Source organism: Eptatretus burgeri, chromosome 14, assembly GCF_056783735.1.
Source record: "Eptatretus burgeri isolate ZD-2024b chromosome 14, Ebu_testis_v1, whole genome shotgun sequence".
NCBI lineage: Eukaryota > Metazoa > Chordata > Myxini > Myxiniformes > Myxinidae > Eptatretus > Eptatretus burgeri.
Window position 1 is genome coordinate 9,914,660 of NC_140974.1, and position 22,068 is coordinate 9,936,727.

The following is a 22,068-nucleotide window of genomic DNA, read 5'->3' on the forward strand; positions in this document are numbered from 1 at the left end:
TCAGAGACTGATAGACAGGAGTAAAAACAACCTCCATGACGACAAACTTGAGTCAACCATTTATTGTACTGCACTACGTTTTTCAGCGGGTTCTCGAGATCGAGGCAATTTGGATCACGGCACGTGATCATGTGAATGGTGAAGACAGGAGATCCTCCAAGTTAAAGATGATTTTGGGGTATTACAGCTCAACTTGCATCTCAAGATTTCACAACACAAGCAGCTTAAACTTAATTTTATTTCCCGATTCAATGTTTATTAAAAGAACCCTTCCTTCAGACAACCTTGCAATACACGACCACGCTGCACAATAAGAAGCAAATAAACCTTTATTCTGGCCAAAAGATTTTAATCATGTGCACATTTGGTACAGGCACAGAGCTTAAAACACCCGATGTTACACGGTGGAAAAGCTTACGACTTATGGTGAGAAATTCTGTAAACAAGAGCAGCGTGACAGATCGTGTCCGATTTGAAAGTTCAAACAGCTGCGTGGAGGGAAAAACTTTTGAGAAGTTATAAAATGGCAGCTGACGCAAAGTCCCATTCTACCACCCAGTTAAAAATAAAAACTTTCTTATAATTCACCATAAGCCAGTTGAAGTCAATGACACTATTAACCCTGGAGAAAGGGAGAGGTGGGGGTCGGAGAGGAAGTAATAAATCCCCACAATAAAAGTTTTTTTTATTAACCAAAACTGTTTCGTGTTCTCAAATATTCCCCTTTGCCTCTGCCCCGACTCACAAACCCCTCAATCATCTTTTAAATCCACAAGATGAAAAGCTGTGGAAGAAGGAAGTGGCAAAAACTACATGGTACCCTGACAAAATAACCTCACAGAGCATTTAAATTTTGCAACAAGAGAAACTCAGATGAACAACTGCATACTGAAGAGGAAAAATAAAATCAAAAATGAATTCTTTGCAAAACAGGTGCAATTCCCTCATTGGAGCAATTTCACAGGACACAGCCATTGTTTGCAAGATCACAAAGATTATTACGTACGTAAAAACTTGCACTCCTTTATGACCGACATCAAAAGAAGAAGAAGAAAGGAAAAAAAACCTTTATGATGCTTCAGCCTCAGTCAAAAAACAAAATAAATTAGTCAGGCTCATCTGAAGCAGAAAGATGAGACTTTTGAAACTGCAGTCATGTACCATAAATATGTCTGTGCAACCACCACCTCGTCTATCTCCATCTCCCGACCCAACTTACCACCCTGATTTTTAAACACATTCAGGTTGAGCCACCCGCCGATATCCGACACTCGACTCGAGGCAAAACCTAAAAGATCCTTCAAGCAGTCAGGAAGCAGATTGAAAGATTATAAACACCAGAAAAGGCAACTACGTTTTGAATGAAATGCACCGCACATTTTCCACTTCGTTAAAAAAGAAAAGGCCAAGCAAGGAACAGTACAGATTGGTGAGCAAGGCAGGTGATGAGAAACAGGCCTCGGAATATTGTCAAACAAAACTACAGAGGAAAACTAACGATATGGGACGACGCCAAGTGAAAGCGCCGGTCTGATCGAGACTCGTTACATCAGCAGGTGTCATCGCGGCACTCTGCCTTTTCTGGCTGTGATTTGGAAGCATTTCTAATACTGACGAAATGGGCTCAACAATTCATGCAACAAAAATCGGCGATAAATTAGTTTGCTCAAAAAAAAAAATTGTTTCGAACAGCGCTTCACAAACTTTTTTGTCCACGACCCAAATTTTGAAATCACGTTGGCTTCACAACCCAAATGGTACCGGTACCTACGATAAAAAAAATTGTCAGAGAAAACGCTTTTGACGTGAAAACCCCACTCAAAAAAAAAAAAAAAAAAAAAAAAAAAAAAAAAAACTGGGATTTTGAAGGTTTTTTTTGTTTTGTTTTGTTTTCCAAGTTTGCGTCACGACCCTGGGTTTGGGAACGCCCTGGTTTAGAACATTCTTCAGAGTTCTCAAAATCAGAATCTTTAAACACTCCCACACCCCCACCCACTCCTTCCTCCCAAAGGGAACATGTCAAAAAAATTTAATAAATAAAAAATTAACATTCCCCTCTTTCCTTTGCACACGTCTTAAGTTTCACTCGCAAAGCATCCGCCATCGATGCAAGCCATTGGCCACATCGCTCGACACAACTTTGCATTTACATCATGCACCCATGGAAAGTACCACCTGTATCGTATTTAACATTATTTTATAATCACAGTTCCTCGATTAGAAAAATTGGCAACAACTTACATCTTTAACCTCCACCACCAAGTCATCCCTTGCTTAAAAAAAAAAAAAGTAAATTAAAGCTGCCATTTAACCAAAAATTAAGTTTATAATTAAAGAGGCCAGAAGTCCAAAAAAACAAATAATAATAAGATTTGAAATGCACAACAAAGTGTACAACAAAAAAAAGGATTTGGAGAGACAGACTTACTGTGTTACTGGTACAAGAAAAGACGTCACAGGAAGTTGGATTATGCCTCTGTATGTTGGCTTTGCTCGAATAACAAGTACCACTGGACATCAAAATCCAAATTGCAATCATAGGGATGATGAATGTTAGAAGCAGTCACAAAAAAGAGAGCGAATAAAACTTACACCCAAGCAGATGTTAAACCTGCATGTTGGAGGAATTCATCAAGTGGGGCTTCATCCTCAAGCAACGAACAGTCCACACTATTGCAGCTAAGGGTTCCTGGAAAACAGATGGTCTTACTCAGTCTATATTCCACCTCGTCTCACAGGATGGCAACCATTCTTCGATTTGGACAATCTTCTCAACAGAATGTTGAGAGGTATGCTTTTTATTTCCCTTTCTATGCTAACACCATATAAAAGACTTTTCCATAGTCTTCTCCAATAAACCTGGTCACGTCAAACTTCTCAAACCTGTCCGCCTGTCCACCTCCACTAGGATCTTCTTATCGTGTACATGTGAAAGTACAATTCCTTGGAAGTGTTCAGAGAGCTACCAAGAGACCGACTTGTAAAACAGTTACCGTAAGGCCAACCAGGTGCTGTAATGGCTGGAGTGACCGCTGAGTCTGAGAGGTTGGCGGTTCGAACCCTGACCGAGTCATACCAAAGACTTTAAAAATCATACGTGCTGCTTCCTTACTTGACACTCAGAATTAAAAAAAAAAAGGAGAACAACCAATCATATGTTGGCAACCATGGTGCAGGCTTGATAGGCCCAATGGACTACTCCCTCGTTGAAGTTCCTTATAAGGCAGATTGGATCCAGCCTACAATGTGCTATATTCCTTCAAGACTGGTCCACTATCTCATCAGTTCCTGGGATTCCTTCCTCAGACAGATATCCTGATCCCTCTCTTCTTTCCCTGTACGGTTCATCCCTTCATGCTCAAACTGTTTGACAATGATATTCTGGGAGGAGCTTCTTCAGTAATCATTGGATTTTTCTCCAGGAGGAAATGTCTGCTCGACATTGAATGGTCTTGTGATCTTCCTGTTGATGGTGTTTTGAACCAACTTGTTCTTTGTCTGCATCTTTTTTTTTCCTCATGCTCTTCCCTCAAATCTTTCAAGAGTGCCATCAATCACCACATCAAGCATTCTCCAATCTCTTGCGTACGCACGCGCAAGCACACGCACACACATCCTCACCCCCACCATCAATTCATTCTTACTCTTCCATTCCTGCCATGATACTCGTACGAGTTGCACCCACATGATTTTGACTGCTTCTTCCCCCATGTCCCCTCTGTCAGTATGCAAAGCAGTCGCTCTAATTTAGCCACTCCACGAGCCTCAATTTCTGTAAAAATTAGTTGGGGGCTTGGCTAATCAAGCTGTTCAGGGGAAAAAAGAAAAAAATACCAAAGCAAAATGGGGTTGAGCTCAAATTAAAATAAAAGTTCGATTTGCAAGTACACAGTGTGAAGTTAAAAACGGGTTCTTAACCCAACAAAACCCCTTCCAAAATATGAGGCCAATTGTGTACATCAGGCAATAGCAGAGAGGTGCAGGTCAAAGAAAACAACAATGGTCAGCACACCCTCAACCAAAAGATTTCTGATAAATCGATCAATTTGTACGGTTTTATTGATACAATCTATTGGCTTCACAACAACGGTTAAAAAACAACTTGCAGGCTTCAAAACGTGCGTGGTTCATGGCCTATCAAGTCTGGCACCGATAAGTGCAGGTGTTTCGGCGTACGTGTATCAGGACACCATGCGACAATGGCGCAGCATGCTGTCGTTTCAGCTGGCCCGTCACATTTGCAAGGTGCTTGGTGGAATCGCATACAAAAAAAAAAAAAAAAAACAATAAATAAAAATTTTGCAACAAAAAAAAAAATGGCCATACAAACTGGAGCAAATGTAATCAAATTATTGTATACGATGTCTTTTTAAAAATGTTTTTCACTATCCCTCAGAGATACTAGACTTGAATATCACAGGAAGAACAAAATGCAATCAATCAAGTGAGGTTGTGCTTTACAAGCCAGGTGTTTAAATCACAACAGCAGTGTAAAAAACAGAAAAATGCAATTTCATTCACAAAGAAAAATAATAATAATAATAATAATAATAATAATAACAATAATTAAAAAAAAGAAAAAATATCACAGGCCGAGGAAAATGCAAGAGGCTGTGTGTCAGGCTCCAAGAGTACTTTTACTGAATACAGCAGTTGTTCCTATGGCCGTTTGTCTCGCGGAACCGGAGGCGCATTTTGGGTCGATACTTCTCAAGGTAGAGCAACTGTTTGCTGTTTATTGCTCCCCTCCGCTTCCTGGAATCAAGAGATGGCAAAATAGGTTTTATGAAAAACAAAATTAGCTTTCACTGCACAAAATACAATCAATCAACTTTTAATGCCAAAAATAACATGTTTTATGCAGTGGTCTCAAGAATATTTAAGAGAATGTTCAAATTTACAAATCCAGTTCCCATGCCTGGCTTTCACTGTGTACGGGTGAAAAAGATGATGTTCACTTACAAATACACAATGAGAAAGTAGTAGTATAAGAAGTCGTCGTGTATAAAAGGGTGATCTTCTATAAATGGACGAGGTGTGTGTGCGTGTGTTTCTCCTGGAGCTGTTTGATGGGGGAGTGCGATACACCCAAATGATCATCATGATTTCCTTGGAAGTTGAGCTAATTAACTCGAAATAATGCGGAAGAATTCCCATGTTTCAAACGCACGCAATGCAAAGGTGTATAGAGCAGCTTAATATGTCATTTCCACGGCATGAAAGAGCGCATACCTCCGCCACGTAATGCCTGATCCACAAGAACATATCGGGCCCAATACATTTTTGAAATATCATGCTAAACAGTACTATATCGTCTTTGGCCCGATCTCTCAATGGTGAAAAATCACTTAAAAATGATCAGATACAGATCTAGATCTTCAACAAAATTGAATCAATTATTGTCACACACCCAACCTGTCCACAAAATTTCATCCGGATCTGTCCACAACTTTTTGAGATATCCTGTACACCAACAGACAGACAATGAAAAATCACTCAGTGTGACAACTTGGCAAAACTGTACAAAGTAGAATGGCACTTGGTAGAGTGCATACCTCTGCCAGGTGGGACAGTTTACATTTTGTATCCCACTGATGGACTGAATCCGAACCAAAATCCAATCCGCTTGTTCTCGTCAATGATTCAACTCATCCACCTTGTTTTGTCATAACTCACCCACAAGTTTTTGAGATATAGTGATATATTCAGTTTTTGGCCCTATCTATCAATTTTAGAAACCTGGTCTGTGTTGACCTTACAACCTTAAAATTAATTGGTCGTTGAATTCAGGGACCTGACATGAAAATGCTCTTCAAATTTCAAGTGAATCGGATGAAAATTGACGATTTTAGACAATTTGGCCTTTTGGCCTCAGTTTACCTCAAAATTAATGTGTTTCAATTCAGTGACCTCAAATGCAAATCATCTTCAAATTTCAAGTCAATCAGATTAAAATTGACAATTTTAGAAACAATTTAAAAAATTTGACCCATTTTGGGTTGACCTTTTGACCTAGGATATCCTCAAAAGTAGTATGTGGTTGACTTCACTGACCTGATATGCAAATCCTGTTCAAATTTCAAGTCAATTGGATGTGATTTGAGGATTTTATAAAATTTGCCTCAAATTGGCCTTTTGGCCTTTGTAGACCTTTTTGGTCAAACAATTTTTCCGAAACTTCAATGCGGGACCGTCGCAGGGTCGGTGCCATTAATCTCGGAAAATTTCAGAACGATCGGTTGTGCGGTTTGGGCTGGAGGCGAGCGGACAGACAAACACACAAACGGAGGCGATCAACATACTGTACTTGTCAAAAAATATATATATATATATATATATATATATATATATATATATATATATATAAAAAATATATATATATAGATATATATATATATTTGCCAAGTAACAAACAAACACACAGAAGGGTGAAAACATAACCTTCTTCACCTTCAATGGCAGAGGTAATAACAAAAACAATGACAACATTGTAACAAAGCATATATTTAGTCACGTCCGTCATATGTTGAAGCGGGGTGCCACATTAGGATTTCGTTTGAGTGAACTTTCACATTTGTGTTGACAGGCAAAAAAACAAAAATAAAAACAATGTCACCCGCAGGGTGACCCGTATCTTGCCAAAAGGTGACCACGTGTGACTTCTTTAAGGTCACACTGAGGTGAACAGAGCTGCTATCCACCAGGAGCGACTCCTTGAGGAATATCTGCCTACGAGAGATTCCGATGAGAATCGTTCTACAGAGTAACCGTGAAAAATATGCTTTTGCCTCATAACGTCACCAAATGATGTCATAATGTCTCAAGCTTGACATATCTAGAAAGCACTCAGAGGTGTTCAATTTGAGGTACTACACGATATGGTTCCTAAAACTTGAAAATTTGACCTTGGGGTCAAATATGTTTGACCTGAGGCGCTAACCATGAAGGTCAAGGCCAATCGCCACCAAAAATTAATCAGCTGAGCGCCAGACCATGAACTATATTCCCATGAAGTTTGAAGACGATCCGATCAAAATTACTCAAAAAATAAGGGTTTCGTCGACTCCCCTGATTTGCGACAAAGTGACCTTGACCTTTGACCTTGACCTTCAAAATTTTGTGCACTGAAAGGGACCTCTATAGACCTCTGATATGCGAAGTTACAAAAATTTCCAATGATAACTGTGCTCTGCAGAATTTTTTATACGTGATTACAGACAAACAAACAAACAAACAAAAAAAAAAACATACAAGCTGGCTAACATATCTTGCAAAAACTTCGTTTTGGCAAGATAAAAAACAAAAAAGTGTCATCAGAAATCTTCTGACTAACAAAACAAACAGATTAAAAATGCCATTCATTTGGAGATGAAAATTGTGATCACTTCGTTCTTCAAAGCACCTGCAACACTTACTGCCTGATAAACTGCACTGCATCTTCGTACTTCATTCCACTCTCAAGAAGGGCCAAGGCGACCAGCACAGGAGCCCTGAAAAAAAGGAATTATTATTTTTTAAAAAATTATATATACATATATATAATAACAATAATAATAAGAAGAAGAATAAACTTTTATTTACATTGCTCAAATTTTCACTCGTTCAGTAATTGCTTCTATACTCAGTCTTTACACCTCAACATCATGGCAGCAACACTTGTGCAGGTGCAAAATTGTCAAACAAACCATTTTGTGAACTACAAAAAAGCAAAGCCACAGATGCTGTCGAAATGAGCATGCCAAGCAAACCTATGGAGATTGGCTCGACAAGAAAAAAAACCGAGTTAAATATAGACAGAGTACCAAGTTGCATACACAGCAAGCATTTGCATGGGAGCTGCCAATCCTACTGAGTGCCAGAAAACGCGAGCCATCAAAAACGTTCCGCAATGATGACTGACAAAACAAAAAGTTTCACTTGCCATGAGTGCCAGATAGTGGGCAAAAGTGATACCCAAACCACTATCTTAAAGGGTTAGGAGCACTCAAAATTCCTGCACAATCCACCGTGGACACTCACCGGCCAAGGCCAGCAACGCAGTGCACGGCAATGCAGCATCCCGGCTCGTCACGAAACTTTCCTTTTAGCAGGCTTAGCCAATCGTCAACAATCAAATTGGAAGGTGGAGCACCATCTTCAAACGGCATATCCTGAAAAATAAAATGAAATACAACAATGAGGTATTCTAGAATTTGTGAAAATAAGTAAAAACGCTTAAAATTAATTACTTGGTAGTCGATAGTCACGTTTTATAAAACTACTAACACAAATTGTATTTGCTCAAGGATGTTGCACAGATAATTTAATCAAATGAGACAGCCAGGATGATGTCACTTGGAATATTTTGAATCCCCACCTGCTCATCATCCCGATGAGCAGCATTACAACAAAGAATAAAAGGGAATAAACCCGAAAATTGGCAGCGGATTAATTAAAATTAAAATATACCATCAGAGATGGGGAATCTCCCGCCATTGAAAAAGGTCATACATATTCCAGATAATGAGGGAGGTGAATTGGAAACAAGACACCATTTGGTCATCATCTCGAAAAAGTTCCCCATGGGTGAGGAGCAAAGTAACCAAAAATAATTGAAATCAGATAAGCGGTTTTCCATTTATTACAAAAAAAATTTTTTCAAGATGGCCGCCCCAGTCGGCCATCTTGGATCCGGTCACGCCCAAAATCAATAGGGTTCTTCCTTTTCAGGTGGTACATGTGTGACCCAAATTTCAAATCGATATGGTGAACAGTTTATGAGTTATCACACGCACAGCTATAAATGTTGATGCCATAAATATTGACGCCCAGCCAGCCAGCCGGATGACTGCCCCAGTCGGCCATTTTGGATCCGGCCATGCCCAAAATCAATAGGGTTCTTCCTTTTCAGGTGGTACATGTGTGACCCAAATTTCAAATCGATATGGCGAACAGTTTATGAGTTATCGCACTCACAGCTATAAATGTTGACGCCCAGCCAGCCGGACGGACGGACAGCCGGACGGACGACCCGGGTGATAACAATATCCCCCTTCCACCATGCGGCGGGGGATAATAAAAACGCAAAACTGAAGCTGCATGTATTCCAAATTACAACAAGCAATTACTGCAACCGTTGCATGAAGCCAGGTTATCTTGGCAGCTTCAAAAGCAAAAAAAAAAGAAAAAAATACCATGGAGCTGGCTGGGTGAGCCAAAACTAGCATCGTTAAGTGTTTGTCATGTGCTTTTTGCTTTCATGAATAGTTACCCTTCTCACCGAAACACTGGGTGGCCGAACATCATTGGTAAGAAAGCTCAGATCACACAATCTTTCGTTTGTATTGTGTGCAGCACTGTATGTACGTACACAGGTGTGGAGGTTATTGCTTAACCAATAAGCACTTGAAAGGGAGTTCAATGAAGCTCTTGAAGAAAGGAAAAAAAATTTTTTTATATATATATATATATATATATATATATATATATGTAAAATATTTCTTTACATCTATTCAATAATCAGTGTACCCCCCCACCCCCTCCCCTTTTGCCTGAAATGCCTCAACTCTGAAATTCAGAGAGTTTAAGGATTAAAAGTCATTTCCCCCCCCCCAAAACAGTTTTCTAATGCATTACAGAGCATGAGACTGTTCACATGCACAATATATGTTGTATATGGACGCAAAATATGGGGACAACCAGAAACCCACCTAAAGGCACGTCACATGTGGAATAACTGAAGCCAGTTCTTCCCATCAGATTTTAGCAAGGGTGCCTCGCTCGGCTCGAACAGGACTGAACCACATCTTTGCTTTTATCCTGTCTGCCTTTTGTAACCCTTTTTCTCTTTTGGTATGTCCAATTTGGAGAAGATCTGGATCCAACTCTTAGAATGTTTTTTCAAATGATTCTTCACAATTGAGAGACAGGGCCAAAAATTATATATAGCATGATATCTCAAAACGTTGTGGACGGATTCGGACGAAACTTGAACAGGTTGGGTGTATCGCATGGACGAATTGATTCAATTTTGGTGAATATCTGGATTCCATAATTATTTAATTCTTAAAGTGATTCCTCACCATTGATAGGGCCAAAAACGATATAGCAGTCTTGCATGAGATTTCAAAAATGTATTGGGTCCGATATGTTCTTGTGGATCAGGTATTGCTTAGTGGAGGTATGCGCTCTACCGAGTGCCCTTGAAGTTCAAGTTCTGTCATGGTTCTGAGGGCGTGCATTATATTTTAGTCTTCATTTGATAGTACTGTTTTGCCGTGGAAGCGGCCGTGTCTTCTTCTTCCTCCCAGCCTATCTTTTGCCAATAAATCTTGTTTGCTAATGAGAACCTCTGTGTGCTCATCAGGGAAACTGGCTCCAAAGCAAATTGGCAGGTGACCTGTTAAATCAGGCAGTTTTGGGTCCATGCATTAAAGTGCATCCATAAGCGAATATATATATATATATATATATATATATATATATATATATATATATATATATATATATATATATATATATATATATATATATATATATATATATATATATATATATATATATATATATATATATATATATATATATATATATATATATATAAATAAAGGCTCATACATATTCCATATATATATATATATATATATATATATATATATATATATATATATATATATATATATATAATTATTGATGCGGATACAGCAAAGATATGAGGTAAAAAGGACTGTGTTCACATATAGATGGATATCGGACACGAATATAAGCACATGACAAGTGTGAAAGTAGGTTTTTCCTGGATAAATGGGCAAGAGGACACCAGCTATGCCAAGGATGCAACGTTTTCTGCACCACTGAGGTTCTCAACACCAATGACATGAGGAATGCAGAACCAGACATTTTAATTTTTTTATTTTAAGATCTTTGTTCTCAGAGATGCTTGGGTCATCGAGGCAAGCGTTTCCCCCTCAACAGCTTTATCAACTTCAACACCTTCAGCACTGACCAGAGAAGAATGGAGGGCATTGTTCTCGATACTCCATGTGTTGAAGACTTGTGTCAATGGTGGCAATTCGCCATCTAGTGCAGATACAATTTCAGTTGCCACAGTGCGATCGGAATAATCGTATCGGTATCCACATGCCGTATCTATATGTGGACACAAACACTGAATACCACTCATCATGGTTTTTACCATATCTGTACCCATGTATAGCAAGCCTATATGTAAAACACAGCTCAACTCTGCTAAAACTACTGAACAATGTCAAATTAAGTGAACACCCACAGATGCAAGAGGAATTTCAAACTCGTGTTTTGGATGACATTTCTCTTGCAATAATTTTATGCATTATTCTTGGCCTTTGCTACAAATACCCTATACAAGATTCTCAAGACAACTGCTCAGATATAAAATGCTCTTACCGGCAGGGGCACCAATGCAAACTTGCCAATTGCAGTAGACATTCATTTCTTACAGAATTTTTTTTTTTGGGGGGGGGGGTGCAGGAATAATGAAAAAGTGCACATTTCAATTTGTCAAATACCTTTTTCAGATCGTCACAGATCTTGCAAGACATATAATGCGAGTCGTGGAAAAAACAACATTAAATAAATGAATGCAACCACTTTGGCCTTGTCGGCAAAACCTGCTTTTCAAAATCCCAATCCAAGATCAAATCAATCCGATCGCTTTTCAAATGTTTTGCAATCTGACATCTTTGCTGGCAAATAACTCAATACTAAATGCTGTTTTTCACCAAAAATAAAAAAAACTTTTTCGCTTGCCTCACCATATATCTATCCATCACCATGTCTAACCGTATGCCAGCCAATACAGGACGAAGAGGTCTAAATCATTCGACAAAACACAGGTTCCAACACATTATTGGAAATGACAAAGAAGTGAAAATGTCACAAACACTAATGGTGGAAGGGGGGAAGACAACACACTTTACGAGGTAAAAAAAAACATGTATATAAAATATAAATTGAAAAATGTACTTGTACCTCATTTTTCTTAACGCTTTGCAAATTATGGATCTAAAAGGAAATGGAGTCGTCATTTGGTTGAATTTGCTTGTACCATTTCATTTCCCTCGATTGCCGATTAAATGAGCAGCCTGTCAGCTTTGCTTTAACAACCAAGTGTGCCGCCAAGATCAGCAGACATGGAATGGAACTAAATAGAGTACAGGCACAGCACATTATGATCCAGGACTTGCGGTCACTTTTCATTTCATCAGAGGCTTTGCAATGTCGAGTCACCTACACCGGAGCGATGCATATGGAGAGCGGAGCCACAGTGGCAGCTTTTCAGGCCAACCAGTCTCCATGTTGCAACTCCGAGTGACACAAAATTAGAATTTGTATGAATCGTACTTGAAAGAGGTGGATCGGAGCTGCAGCATTTTAAAATCTGGAATCCCTACCGCTCCCCCCTCCCCAAATTAGAACATTCACACATGGTATTATTGGAACGCCAAACAGCAATACCAACACATAAAAGATGGCAACAAACAATGCATTCACACCAGTGATGGGTCTTTTCCATCGCTATCCATCCATTAGGACCATAAACTGTGCAGAGTGTTGGTGCTGCAGAAGTCGACTCCTTGGATATTTGATAAAATACTGGGATACCTGGTTCTGCTGCACACTTTGCACTGGATTGCATTTTATATCGGAGCACTTGTCTTGAGAATCTTATAAAGGGTATGTCACCACTCTGACACAGGATACCAGCAAGCTGGCACACATTTTGCTGACATCGGAAGGATGACAGGCAGAATCAACCCCACCTGGTATTAAACAGCCGAGTGGAGTTTGAACTCAGAATTATTGGATTCGCTATAGACGAGATAACCCTTATTGTCGGGTTTTCCGTCTGTCAGTCTGTGTGTGTATGTGTGTCTGCAACGCGAGGCTCCACAGCACGAACCAGCGAACCGATTTCGATGAAACTTTGCCAAGAGGTGGAATATATACTGGGAATGTGCGAGTTTGAATTTCGTTGCCAAGTACCACCCGTTGCTGTGCAGTGGCCTAAAAACCACGTACAGTATTTTCAATACTTGTCCTTCAGTTTTGAATGTAGAGAAACGAGACTTCCGAATTAAACACTGCGAGATATTTAGAAAATTTTACTCGAGCCAATTTTTGATTGAGGTTTTATTTTTCAAATGGAAGTCCTTCAAAAATCGGGTGTCTATTTGCAGTCATTTAAGGTGTGTATACAGTGTTTGTAAGGAATGACACCGTCGTTCCACCTTCGATCTCTCCTCGATCCAAACGTTATTGACCAAAGTGAAAAGGATCCAAAATAAATGGAATCACCAGCATTTCTGTCTTTGTGGATTTCTAATAATATGTTTATTTATTTACCGAAAATGATTCCACGATCCACACACCACCTTCAATTATTTATTTACTGAAAACAATTCCACGATCCACACACCACCTTCAATTATTTATTTATTTACTGAAAACGATTCCATGACCCACACACCACCTTCAATTATTTATTTATTTACTGAAAACTATTCCACGACCCACACTCCACCTCCAATTATTTATTTATTTTCCGTAAACGATTCCACGACCCACACTCAGCCTCCAATTATTTATTTTCCGTAATCGATTCCACGATCCACGCACCACCTTCAATTATTTATTTATTTATCGAAAACGATTCCCCACCCACACTCCACCTCCAATTATTTATTTATTTTCCATAAACGATTCCACGATCCACACCACCTCCAATTATTGATTTACCGAAAACGATTCCACGACCCACACACCACCTCCAATTATTTATTATTTAAAGTGGGAGTGGCGTACGAAAGTGGGCGTGGCTTATGAAAAATAGTGTGGCTCAGGAGGTGTGGCCAAACAAGAGCATTGAGAGAAGTTTATCGGGTTTTCCGTGTGTGTGCGTGTGTGTGTGTGTGTGTGTGTGTGTGTGTGTGTGTGTGTGTGTGTGTGTGTGTGTGTGTGTGTGTGTGTGTGTGTGTGTGTGTGCGTGTGTGTGTGTGCGCGTGCGCGTGCGTGTGCGTGTGCGCAACGCGAGGCTCCACAGCACAAACCAGCAAACCGATTATTTTTCAAATGGTAGTCCTTCAAAAATAGGGTGTCTATTTACCGTCATTTTTTATGATGAGTGCCATTTGGCAAAATACGCAATAGGAAAAATCTTGCCAGGCAGAGGAACAATTGTATGTGAACCAATACATCTTGGCAATAAATCTTCGTCAGTGGATCAGTCAGAATGAAAAGCATCGAATCCAGCGCTTCGATCCTAGCGAATCCCTCGTCGCCTACCGGCTTGTAGGATCCCAAGCCCACCACTCTAACCATTAAGCCAACACCAGGCATAAATATCAGAGTAGTTAATACTTTCACAAGACAGTGATGTGATAATTTCAAACAGAAATATGATGCTTCATGTGGTCTGACAGCATCTCCAATGAAATCTTCGCAAGTGATGGGTCTCTGTCGTGGAAAAATTAGTGGCGGCGGCACAACTTCTTGCAGCTGGCTCCACCTGGCTCCACCTCGAATCCAAGATCATTCTCCACATCCAGATTTTCGTTCCATTATCAAAGAATTCAGATCTTCAGAAGCCGAAGCAGTAGATAGATGTCATTTGGTTGAGATCATACAATCTCCTCAAGGTATACATGAGTTGTACATGGAATACACAGACATAGTGTACAGGTTCGGAAGCAGTTTGCATCCACTGACTGAGCAGGGCACCGCCAGCTGTTTTAGCAAGTTTCAAAATGAGAGAACGATTTTAGTTTTCTTTTTATTTTTTTAACATCCTAAAAGTGGTTAATATATTGTTAACAAGGCCAAGGTAAAAAAAAAATAATAATAATTGTTTTGTTTTACATTCATAACAAAAATTCCTATGATCTATCAATCTGGTCATTGAATTATGTGGAAATGATGCAAAATAAATAAATAAATAAATACAATAAAATAATAATAATAATAATAATAATAATAATTGAAAAAAAAGAAAGGAAAAAAAAAAAAAAGAGAGACCAACTTTGCTGCTAACCACAAACCCACACAATGGTTCACCCATTGGATCCTAATCATTCCAACCGCACAACAACACTTGGATGTCCCTACGCTCGGTGAGGATGGATTTCATTTGACACACACACACACACACACACACACACACACACACACACACACACACACACACACACACACACACACACACACACACACACACACACACACACACACCAATAAAGAGCAAGGTGCAAATGGGCTTCTCCATGACCCATTACAAGGGTCATTGAAGTCAAGATGAAAGATCGGATAGTCTTAATGATGACAAGACAATCTGCTCACCAAAACACTAATTCCTTGCTCCTCAACAGGGCCTTTGTCGTATGTCGCCTCACAGACCCTCACAACCGTAGTTACACCGTACTTCTTCAGTTCCTGAAGGAACAACATTCAACAAGTTCGAAAAAGTGACAGCAAAAGGGACACACACAATATTAATAAGAAAAAGAGCAATTAGAGATTGCAGACCCTCACCGAGACTTTTTTGTGCTGTGTATTTTGTGTGGTGTTTTAAGCAATTAATAAGACATAACCACAACAGTCACTTTATAACTGTTGGCAGTGATGACCGGGTACCAAGGCATCCCGCTTTGATTAGACACCTGACCCTGACCCATACCATTTTTTATTATTCAATTGAATTTAGAATAGGATTAAAATTAATTAAAATCAAATCAAGTGGAAGACCAAATAGGTAACATCCTGCATTGGAGTAATCAGAAGGAATCCGAACAAGCAAAAAACGAAGATGATGTCATCAGGACGAACTTGGATAGGATTCACATTTCAGCTGCTACTCCTCTACCCTAAAACCCACCCGGGCACAACCAAGTGAGCCTTTTTCAAAAATAATAATAGTAACTCTGGCTGCCAAACAATGTGTCTGATCAGGTTGAAATTTAAAACGTATTCCCATCAATAGATCATAATTGTGAAGTTTGTTGATTGATGAAGCAGTTAAAGATAAATAATTTTAAAATTTTTGTTCAATCCAATATAACTGCCAGACCATGTGCCCGATCAATTATTTATGAACACCCTGATATCCCCAAGGCTTGGGGAACATGGAAGTGAAGTTTCCCCTCGATCTGTCGAGCCGTTCTGAAGAAGAGGAGTTTAAGGTTTTAGGGTAAATCCAATATGGCTGCCAAACTATGTGATCCATGATATCATAGTTGAGAACATTTTGTTCCTCATGGAAAGGCAGTTATAGCTGTCAAGTTTCACCTTCGAAAGTTCAACCATTACATAGATTATATATATAAATAATCTGCTAAACCACGCGACTAACGTCATCAATTTTTTTTTCTTTCTTCTTATTGACCAATTTATCCCAAGATGATCCTCAAAAATTATCATACTGATCGGATATAGCGTTCTACGTATGCAATTATGACATCATAATGAAGGCACCAATGACATCAGACAAAAACCACACTTATTCCCCACGGAGAGTACTTGCTATGTGCCAAGTTTCAATTTTTTTTCCAAGGTGCAGCTTCAGAGATGCAAACGGCTAAAGTTTTTCATTTTTTTACAACATGGCTGCCACACCACATGACCGATGATGTCATAATCATTAAAATATTCAACATGACTGCTGAAAACTTCATGTCAATCTGACAAGTGGTTGCAGAGAAAAACCGTACTCAAGTTCTGTGCAGACAAACAAAGACAGATAACAATCACACCCAAATGAAATACCCTCTTCTCTGGCGAGGGCAACTAATGGCGTGATGTTCCAAAACAAGGATAATAATAATAATTATTATTTCTGTTATAACTAGCGGAAACCCATGAAATTACAGGTGCAACAACTTGACAACTGAACGTAAAGTGAAGTGGAGGTAATGGTGTCACCAAGAATGCACAAATTTATAATTGGAAACTGAGATTTTGGTTGCAGATAGACAGGACAGGTGTGTAGGTGAATGAACATTCACAATTTTTCAGCAAGAATAACTTGCTCCTCTTTTGAAACGATGTCAAACTCACTGGTTGGTGGTGTTGAACAAAATGGGTATTTTAAAAGAAAACATTTTTTTGTTTTTAAAAGCCAGAAACATTCAAACTTGGGACTTGCAGTTCCACAGGAGTGCGAGTTAACTGCTGAGTCAGGTCAGGTCAGGTATGGGAGCATGTGCCAGAACAGCACGTCGCTGCGTCCACTTTCCGCCGGTACTCCAGGGGCCTCCGTCTGGCCATCCCCCAGGCAGATGCCAGGCCCATCCCCATCTCCTTGAGATGATGGTCAACCTGTTGCAACCATGAGGCACGTGGTCGACCCACTGGCCTCCTCCACTCATGAGACTCCCTCGCTGAGAGAATCTGGTGAGCAGGATCAGAGTCAGGAAAACAAGCCACATGTCCATACAGCCACAACTGACGCTCACGGACTATGCAGGTAACAAATCTCATCCGAGTCTCTCTCAGCAACCGCTCGTTGGACACAAAATCCGACCAGCGATAGCCAAGGATTCTCCGAAGAGAGCTGGTACCAAAGGAATTAAGTCTCCGTCTCAGATCCTTGGTCAGAGTCCAAGTCTCGCACCCATAGAGCAAGACTGGAAGTACCAAGGACCTGAAGACTCGGACTTTCATCCTCCCGCACAGGTACCGGCAGCGCCACACCCCATGATCCAGTGAATCCATGACTCCCAAGGCCCGACCCAGACGTCTATTGACCTCTGACTCGCAGCCAGCAGAGACATGAATATCACTGCCAAGGTAAGTGAATCTCTCCACGACCTCAACATCCTCACCACAAACAGACACAGACAGGACAGCAGCATCCAAGATGTCACCGAAAGCCTGGATCTTAGTTTTGACCCAAGAAATCCGTAATCCCAACGGCTCCGACTCCTCATTCAGCACCTCGAGGGCCCCCAAGAGGATGTTTAAAGTCTCCGCAAAGATGACTGCATCATCTGCAAAGTCAAGGTCCGAGATCTTGACATTCCCAAATGACGCACCGCAACTTGATCTCTCCGACATCCTCCCTAGAATCCAGTCCGTACAAGTGCTGAAAAGTGTGGGGGCAAGTACACATCCCTGACGAACTCCAGTAACAACTGTAAATAAGTCAGAGATGGTACCACCACACTTCACAGCACTCTCAGTACCAGAGTAGAGTTCAGACATCAGATCGATCAGTTTTGGTGGCACCCCACGAAGACCAAGAATCCTCCAGAGGACATCCCGATTCACTGAATCGAACGCTTTACAGAGATCAACATAGGCTGCAAGCAGCCCCTGCCAAAACTCTCGTCTGCGTTCGGTGAGGACACGAAGTGCAAGGATACGGTCAATCGTTGACCTCTTTGGTGTAAAGCCTGATTGCTCTGGACGCTGGTGCTCAAGCAGATGGTGGCGAACCCTATCGAGAATTATCCGAGCAAAGACCTTGCCCGGCACTGAGAGCAGCGTCACCCCTCGGTAGTTGTTGCAGTCTTGGCGATCACCCTTCCCTTTCCAGAGAGGGACAACAAGGCCCCTCTTCCAGTCAGTTGGGATGATGCCTGTGTTCCAGGCAGAGTACAAAACTGCATGCAACGACACGAGTGCAGCATTTCCACCAGCCTTGAGAAGTTCGGCATGGATGCCACAGATTCCTGGAGCTTTGCCCCGTTTCAACTGGTTCACAGCAGCCCGTGTTTCCACAAGCGTAGGTGGACCACAGTTGATTCGAGGGTCAGCAACAGGGATTGTAACACCCTTGACGTCCAACTCGACAGTTGGGGGATCAGCCTGGTACAACCGCTCAAAGTAACCGGCCCAGCGGGCCTTCACTTCAGACTCCTCTGTCAAGAGCCTACCACTCTCTCTGCTCGAACTGTAGTGCTCCGAGGGATGGGCTTGGATGAACGTAATGCGCGACTCCCCTGTAAGGGACGAGAATCACCTGTCCACAGGTGATGCTCTACCCCCTCACAGATTCCTCGCACATAGGCCTCCTTGTCCACCCTCAGTGCACGTACAGTTTTACGCCTCAGCTCCCTGAACAGCTCAGCTCTGCCATTCAGCCTGGCCCTGCGACTCTGGTCAATGGTATCCAGTGTCCCTTGAGAGACAAAATTCTTCTTTGCCCTGCGGTGAGCTCCAAGGCATCCACCGGCAACATCAAGGACGGTGGTCTTGTAGGCGCTCCACAACTCTTCAGGACCCCCCAAAGCACCCAGACCCCCCAAGTGTCCACTCAGCCTGTTCGCAAACTCCTCAGCTACTCTCGCATCCCTGAGCTTGGCAACATCCAGTCTCAGCTGGGATGGTACCATTCTCCAGGATTTAAGGTGCAGCTTTAGAGTTGCTACAACAAGCCTGTGGTCAGTATTGAGGAACTGAGCACTCCGGTAGACCCTGCAGTTCTGGATCATCCTCCAACGACCGTCAATGAGGACATGGTCAATCTCCTTTGCCACACCGCCAGCGTTGGAATAACAAGTCCAGCGATGAGCTTGTGGGCGCTGAAACCATGAACCAGCCACCGTAAGTCCATGACTTCTTGCAAAGTCAAGGAACTTAGTGCTATTCTGGTTCATAGTTCCTGACCCATGGGGACCAACATACACCTCATAACCGTCCCTATCAGTTCCAGTCGATGCATTGAAATCCCCCAAGACTAGAACTGTATCTCGTCTGGGGCACTGATCAACCACAGACTCGAGTGTGGCGTAGAATGCATCCTTCACGGTGAGATCACTCGCCTCAGTCGGAGCATAAACAGAGACCAGGGAAATGACACCTAAGGAGTGATGAATCCTTAATCTCATAATACGCTCGTTGACCGGTGTTACCTCAATTATCATTGGGGTCAGCTTATTGGACACAGCTACAGCAACTCCTTGGGTATGGTAACCATCAGAGCGACCAGACCAATAGTAGGTGTAACCACCCACCATTATCTCGCCGCAATCCGGTCTCCGAACCTCAGAGAGAGCTGCAGTCCCGATGTCCAAACGCTTGAGCTCAGATGATAAGAGACAGGTGATCATCCTCTCTTAGGGATAGGACATTCCAGGCACCCACCCGAAGGGACCGCCTCAGGTTAACCCAAGGAGACCGCCGTCTGGTGGACAACACCTCAGCACCACTCCGACACACTCTCCCGCAATCTGACCCAGGGATGTTACCCCGTGGTTTCCCTCCAATCAAAGATTGGGGGTCCCGAAGGCTTTGCCCCAATCCCGTCATCCGGTGAGCTGCCCTGCGAAGGGAAGCTGCACAGGAGGTACTCCCACGGAGTGGGTTTTCAGATTTTTTTGCGTTTTTGCCTTTTGCGGAATGAAGGGTTTTACGGTGGCCGGAGTGCAAATCCTGCCACCAACCTCCTAATAAGAAGTGACCCAACTGCAGGACGACGTCCGCAGACACAGTTGGGCACTAGATATGGATGGCTGTTGGCTCACAAGGAGCTCCTCCGCCCTTTGACAGGTTTTATTTTTAATCCTGCTGGGTGTCCATATCCAAACACCCTCCTCACCAGAAACCTGGTGGGGGAGACGGTTTAGTCGCCGACAACCCGACCATGGAACAGGTTAGTACAGGTTTACATGGTACCTGTAGCAGGTCACAGATCGAACCTGACCTGACAGAGACATGAGTGACATGGTCAAACACCATTGAGCTGAAGACAAAGTATACAAAGAAAATGTGGAAATAGTATCATATAGTCTGCACGAAAGAAAAATGCCTTGCCGGAAGAGGCAGAGTGCACTATATATATATATATATATATATATATATATATATATATATATATATATATATATATATATATATATATATATATATATATATATATATATATACATACATATCACATGCATTGCAAAGAAACGAGTAGATATCAGTATACTTAACATTGCATTGCAAGAGCACTTGTCGACAATAATTCCCAGCATCACGAGCCATCAGTTTAAGTGGCAACACTACACAAGACAAACCCCAAAACGCAACCAAGGCAACTATTGGTGAGCATAACATGCTATCAATGAAAATGCAGCACTGTCCAACATCCTCCAAACTGAGAAATAAACAGCAGCAGCTCACAAAATAAAAATACCTGACCAATCAATTAGCGAATCAAGACAGGTAGGTAGGTGCTCATGGCGTTCAGTTAAAAATAAATTAGACGTGCAAAGAAAAGCAAGAAAGTCAAGTCAATTTGAAACAATTCAAACAAGGGCAAAACAATTAACTCACCTCGACGAATTTGTTGAGGGTGGCGTTGGTCGGGTTATGCGTAATGAGGAACCTCATGTTCTTGTACGTCACCTCCACTGCAGCCGGGCGGTTCATGCGTGCCATCCTGACCACCTCTTATAACAAGCTTCTTCGACAAAAAAAAAAACAAAAAAAAACCCGTAGCACCACGATAATTATGTGTCGCTTGCTTCTCAAATCCTCAGGTTTTTTTTTTTTCTTTCTTTTTTTTAAAACATTAGTGACCAATTAAATGAGCCAAATAAATTGTTGCGATCTTGTAGAAGACCTTTGCCGACAAATTAAGTATTTTCCTCAAATTTTTGTAACTTTTTTTTTTTCTTGCTTATAACCCCTTCTATAATGACAACCAGCCTCCCAAATTTTTCAAAACACCAATGTTCTACTTCTTTGGGGAAAGTAAACAATTACCGCATGTAGAACGCACAAGATGACAAGGGTGTCCTCGCCGTATGTTGAACGTGAGCAAAAAAAAAAAAACCAACGTGGTGCTTGGGAAGAGGGGGGGGCCTGGAGGGAATACAAGTCTTGAGGCAGCTGGTGGCAGAGGCTGGGTGGTTGTTCTGAGCCAGAGTTTTGGCCTGCGTAACGCCAGTGTTCACTTGTCTGCGAGCACCCCGTGCTGAGCCTGACAGTAATCTCCTCGTGCCTTCAGAAGCTCCATAAACGTGACACCAACAACAACGCAAAACTGGTAGGATTGTGGGAGAGGGAGTGTGAGGGAGAAGCCATATGTATGGGTTAGCCAATTGTGAATTAACAACCGTCTAGCATTTA

General features: G+C 41.4%; 1 protein-coding gene across 4 annotated transcripts; it reads right to left on the reverse strand.

Annotated features, from left to right (window-relative positions):
- Positions 1-311: 311 nt before the first annotated feature.
- LOC147012631 (protein tyrosine phosphatase type IVA 1) lies at positions 312-21,982 on the reverse strand. Of its 4 annotated transcripts, none has more exons than XM_085853660.1 (6): positions 21,703-21,982; positions 21,271-21,397; positions 15,352-15,444; positions 8,020-8,150; positions 7,416-7,490; positions 312-4,755 (listed from the first exon to the last, which is right to left on the reverse strand). In XM_085853660.1, exons 2-6 carry the CDS (start codon positions 21,373-21,375, stop codon positions 4,638-4,640), a joined length of 522 nt encoding a protein of 173 aa, XP_085709786.1. In that variant the 5' UTR covers positions 21,376-21,397; positions 21,703-21,982; the 3' UTR covers positions 312-4,637. The 4 variants fall into 4 exon arrangements, with proteins under 4 accessions (XP_085709786.1, XP_085709787.1, XP_085709788.1 ...); XM_085853661.1 differs by having other exon boundaries at positions 21,271-21,400; XM_085853662.1 differs by having other exon boundaries at positions 312-4,248; positions 4,636-4,755; positions 21,271-21,982.
- Between the last annotated feature and the right edge of the window lie 86 nt (positions 21,983-22,068).

Coding starts and splice junctions, on each gene's coding strand:
- LOC147012631 (XM_085853660.1), bottom strand. CDS start 21,375: ATGGCACGCATGAACCGCCCGGCTGCAGTGGAGGTGACGTACAAGAAC. Junction 8,151..15,351: donor AGCAAGGAATTAGTGTTTTG/GTGAGCAGATTG, acceptor TTTATTTTTCAG/GATATGCCGTTTGAAGATGG. Junction 4,756..7,415: donor GCAGTGCAGTTTATCAGGCA/GTAAGTGTTGCA, acceptor TCTTGATTCCAG/GAAGCGGAGGGGAGCAATAA.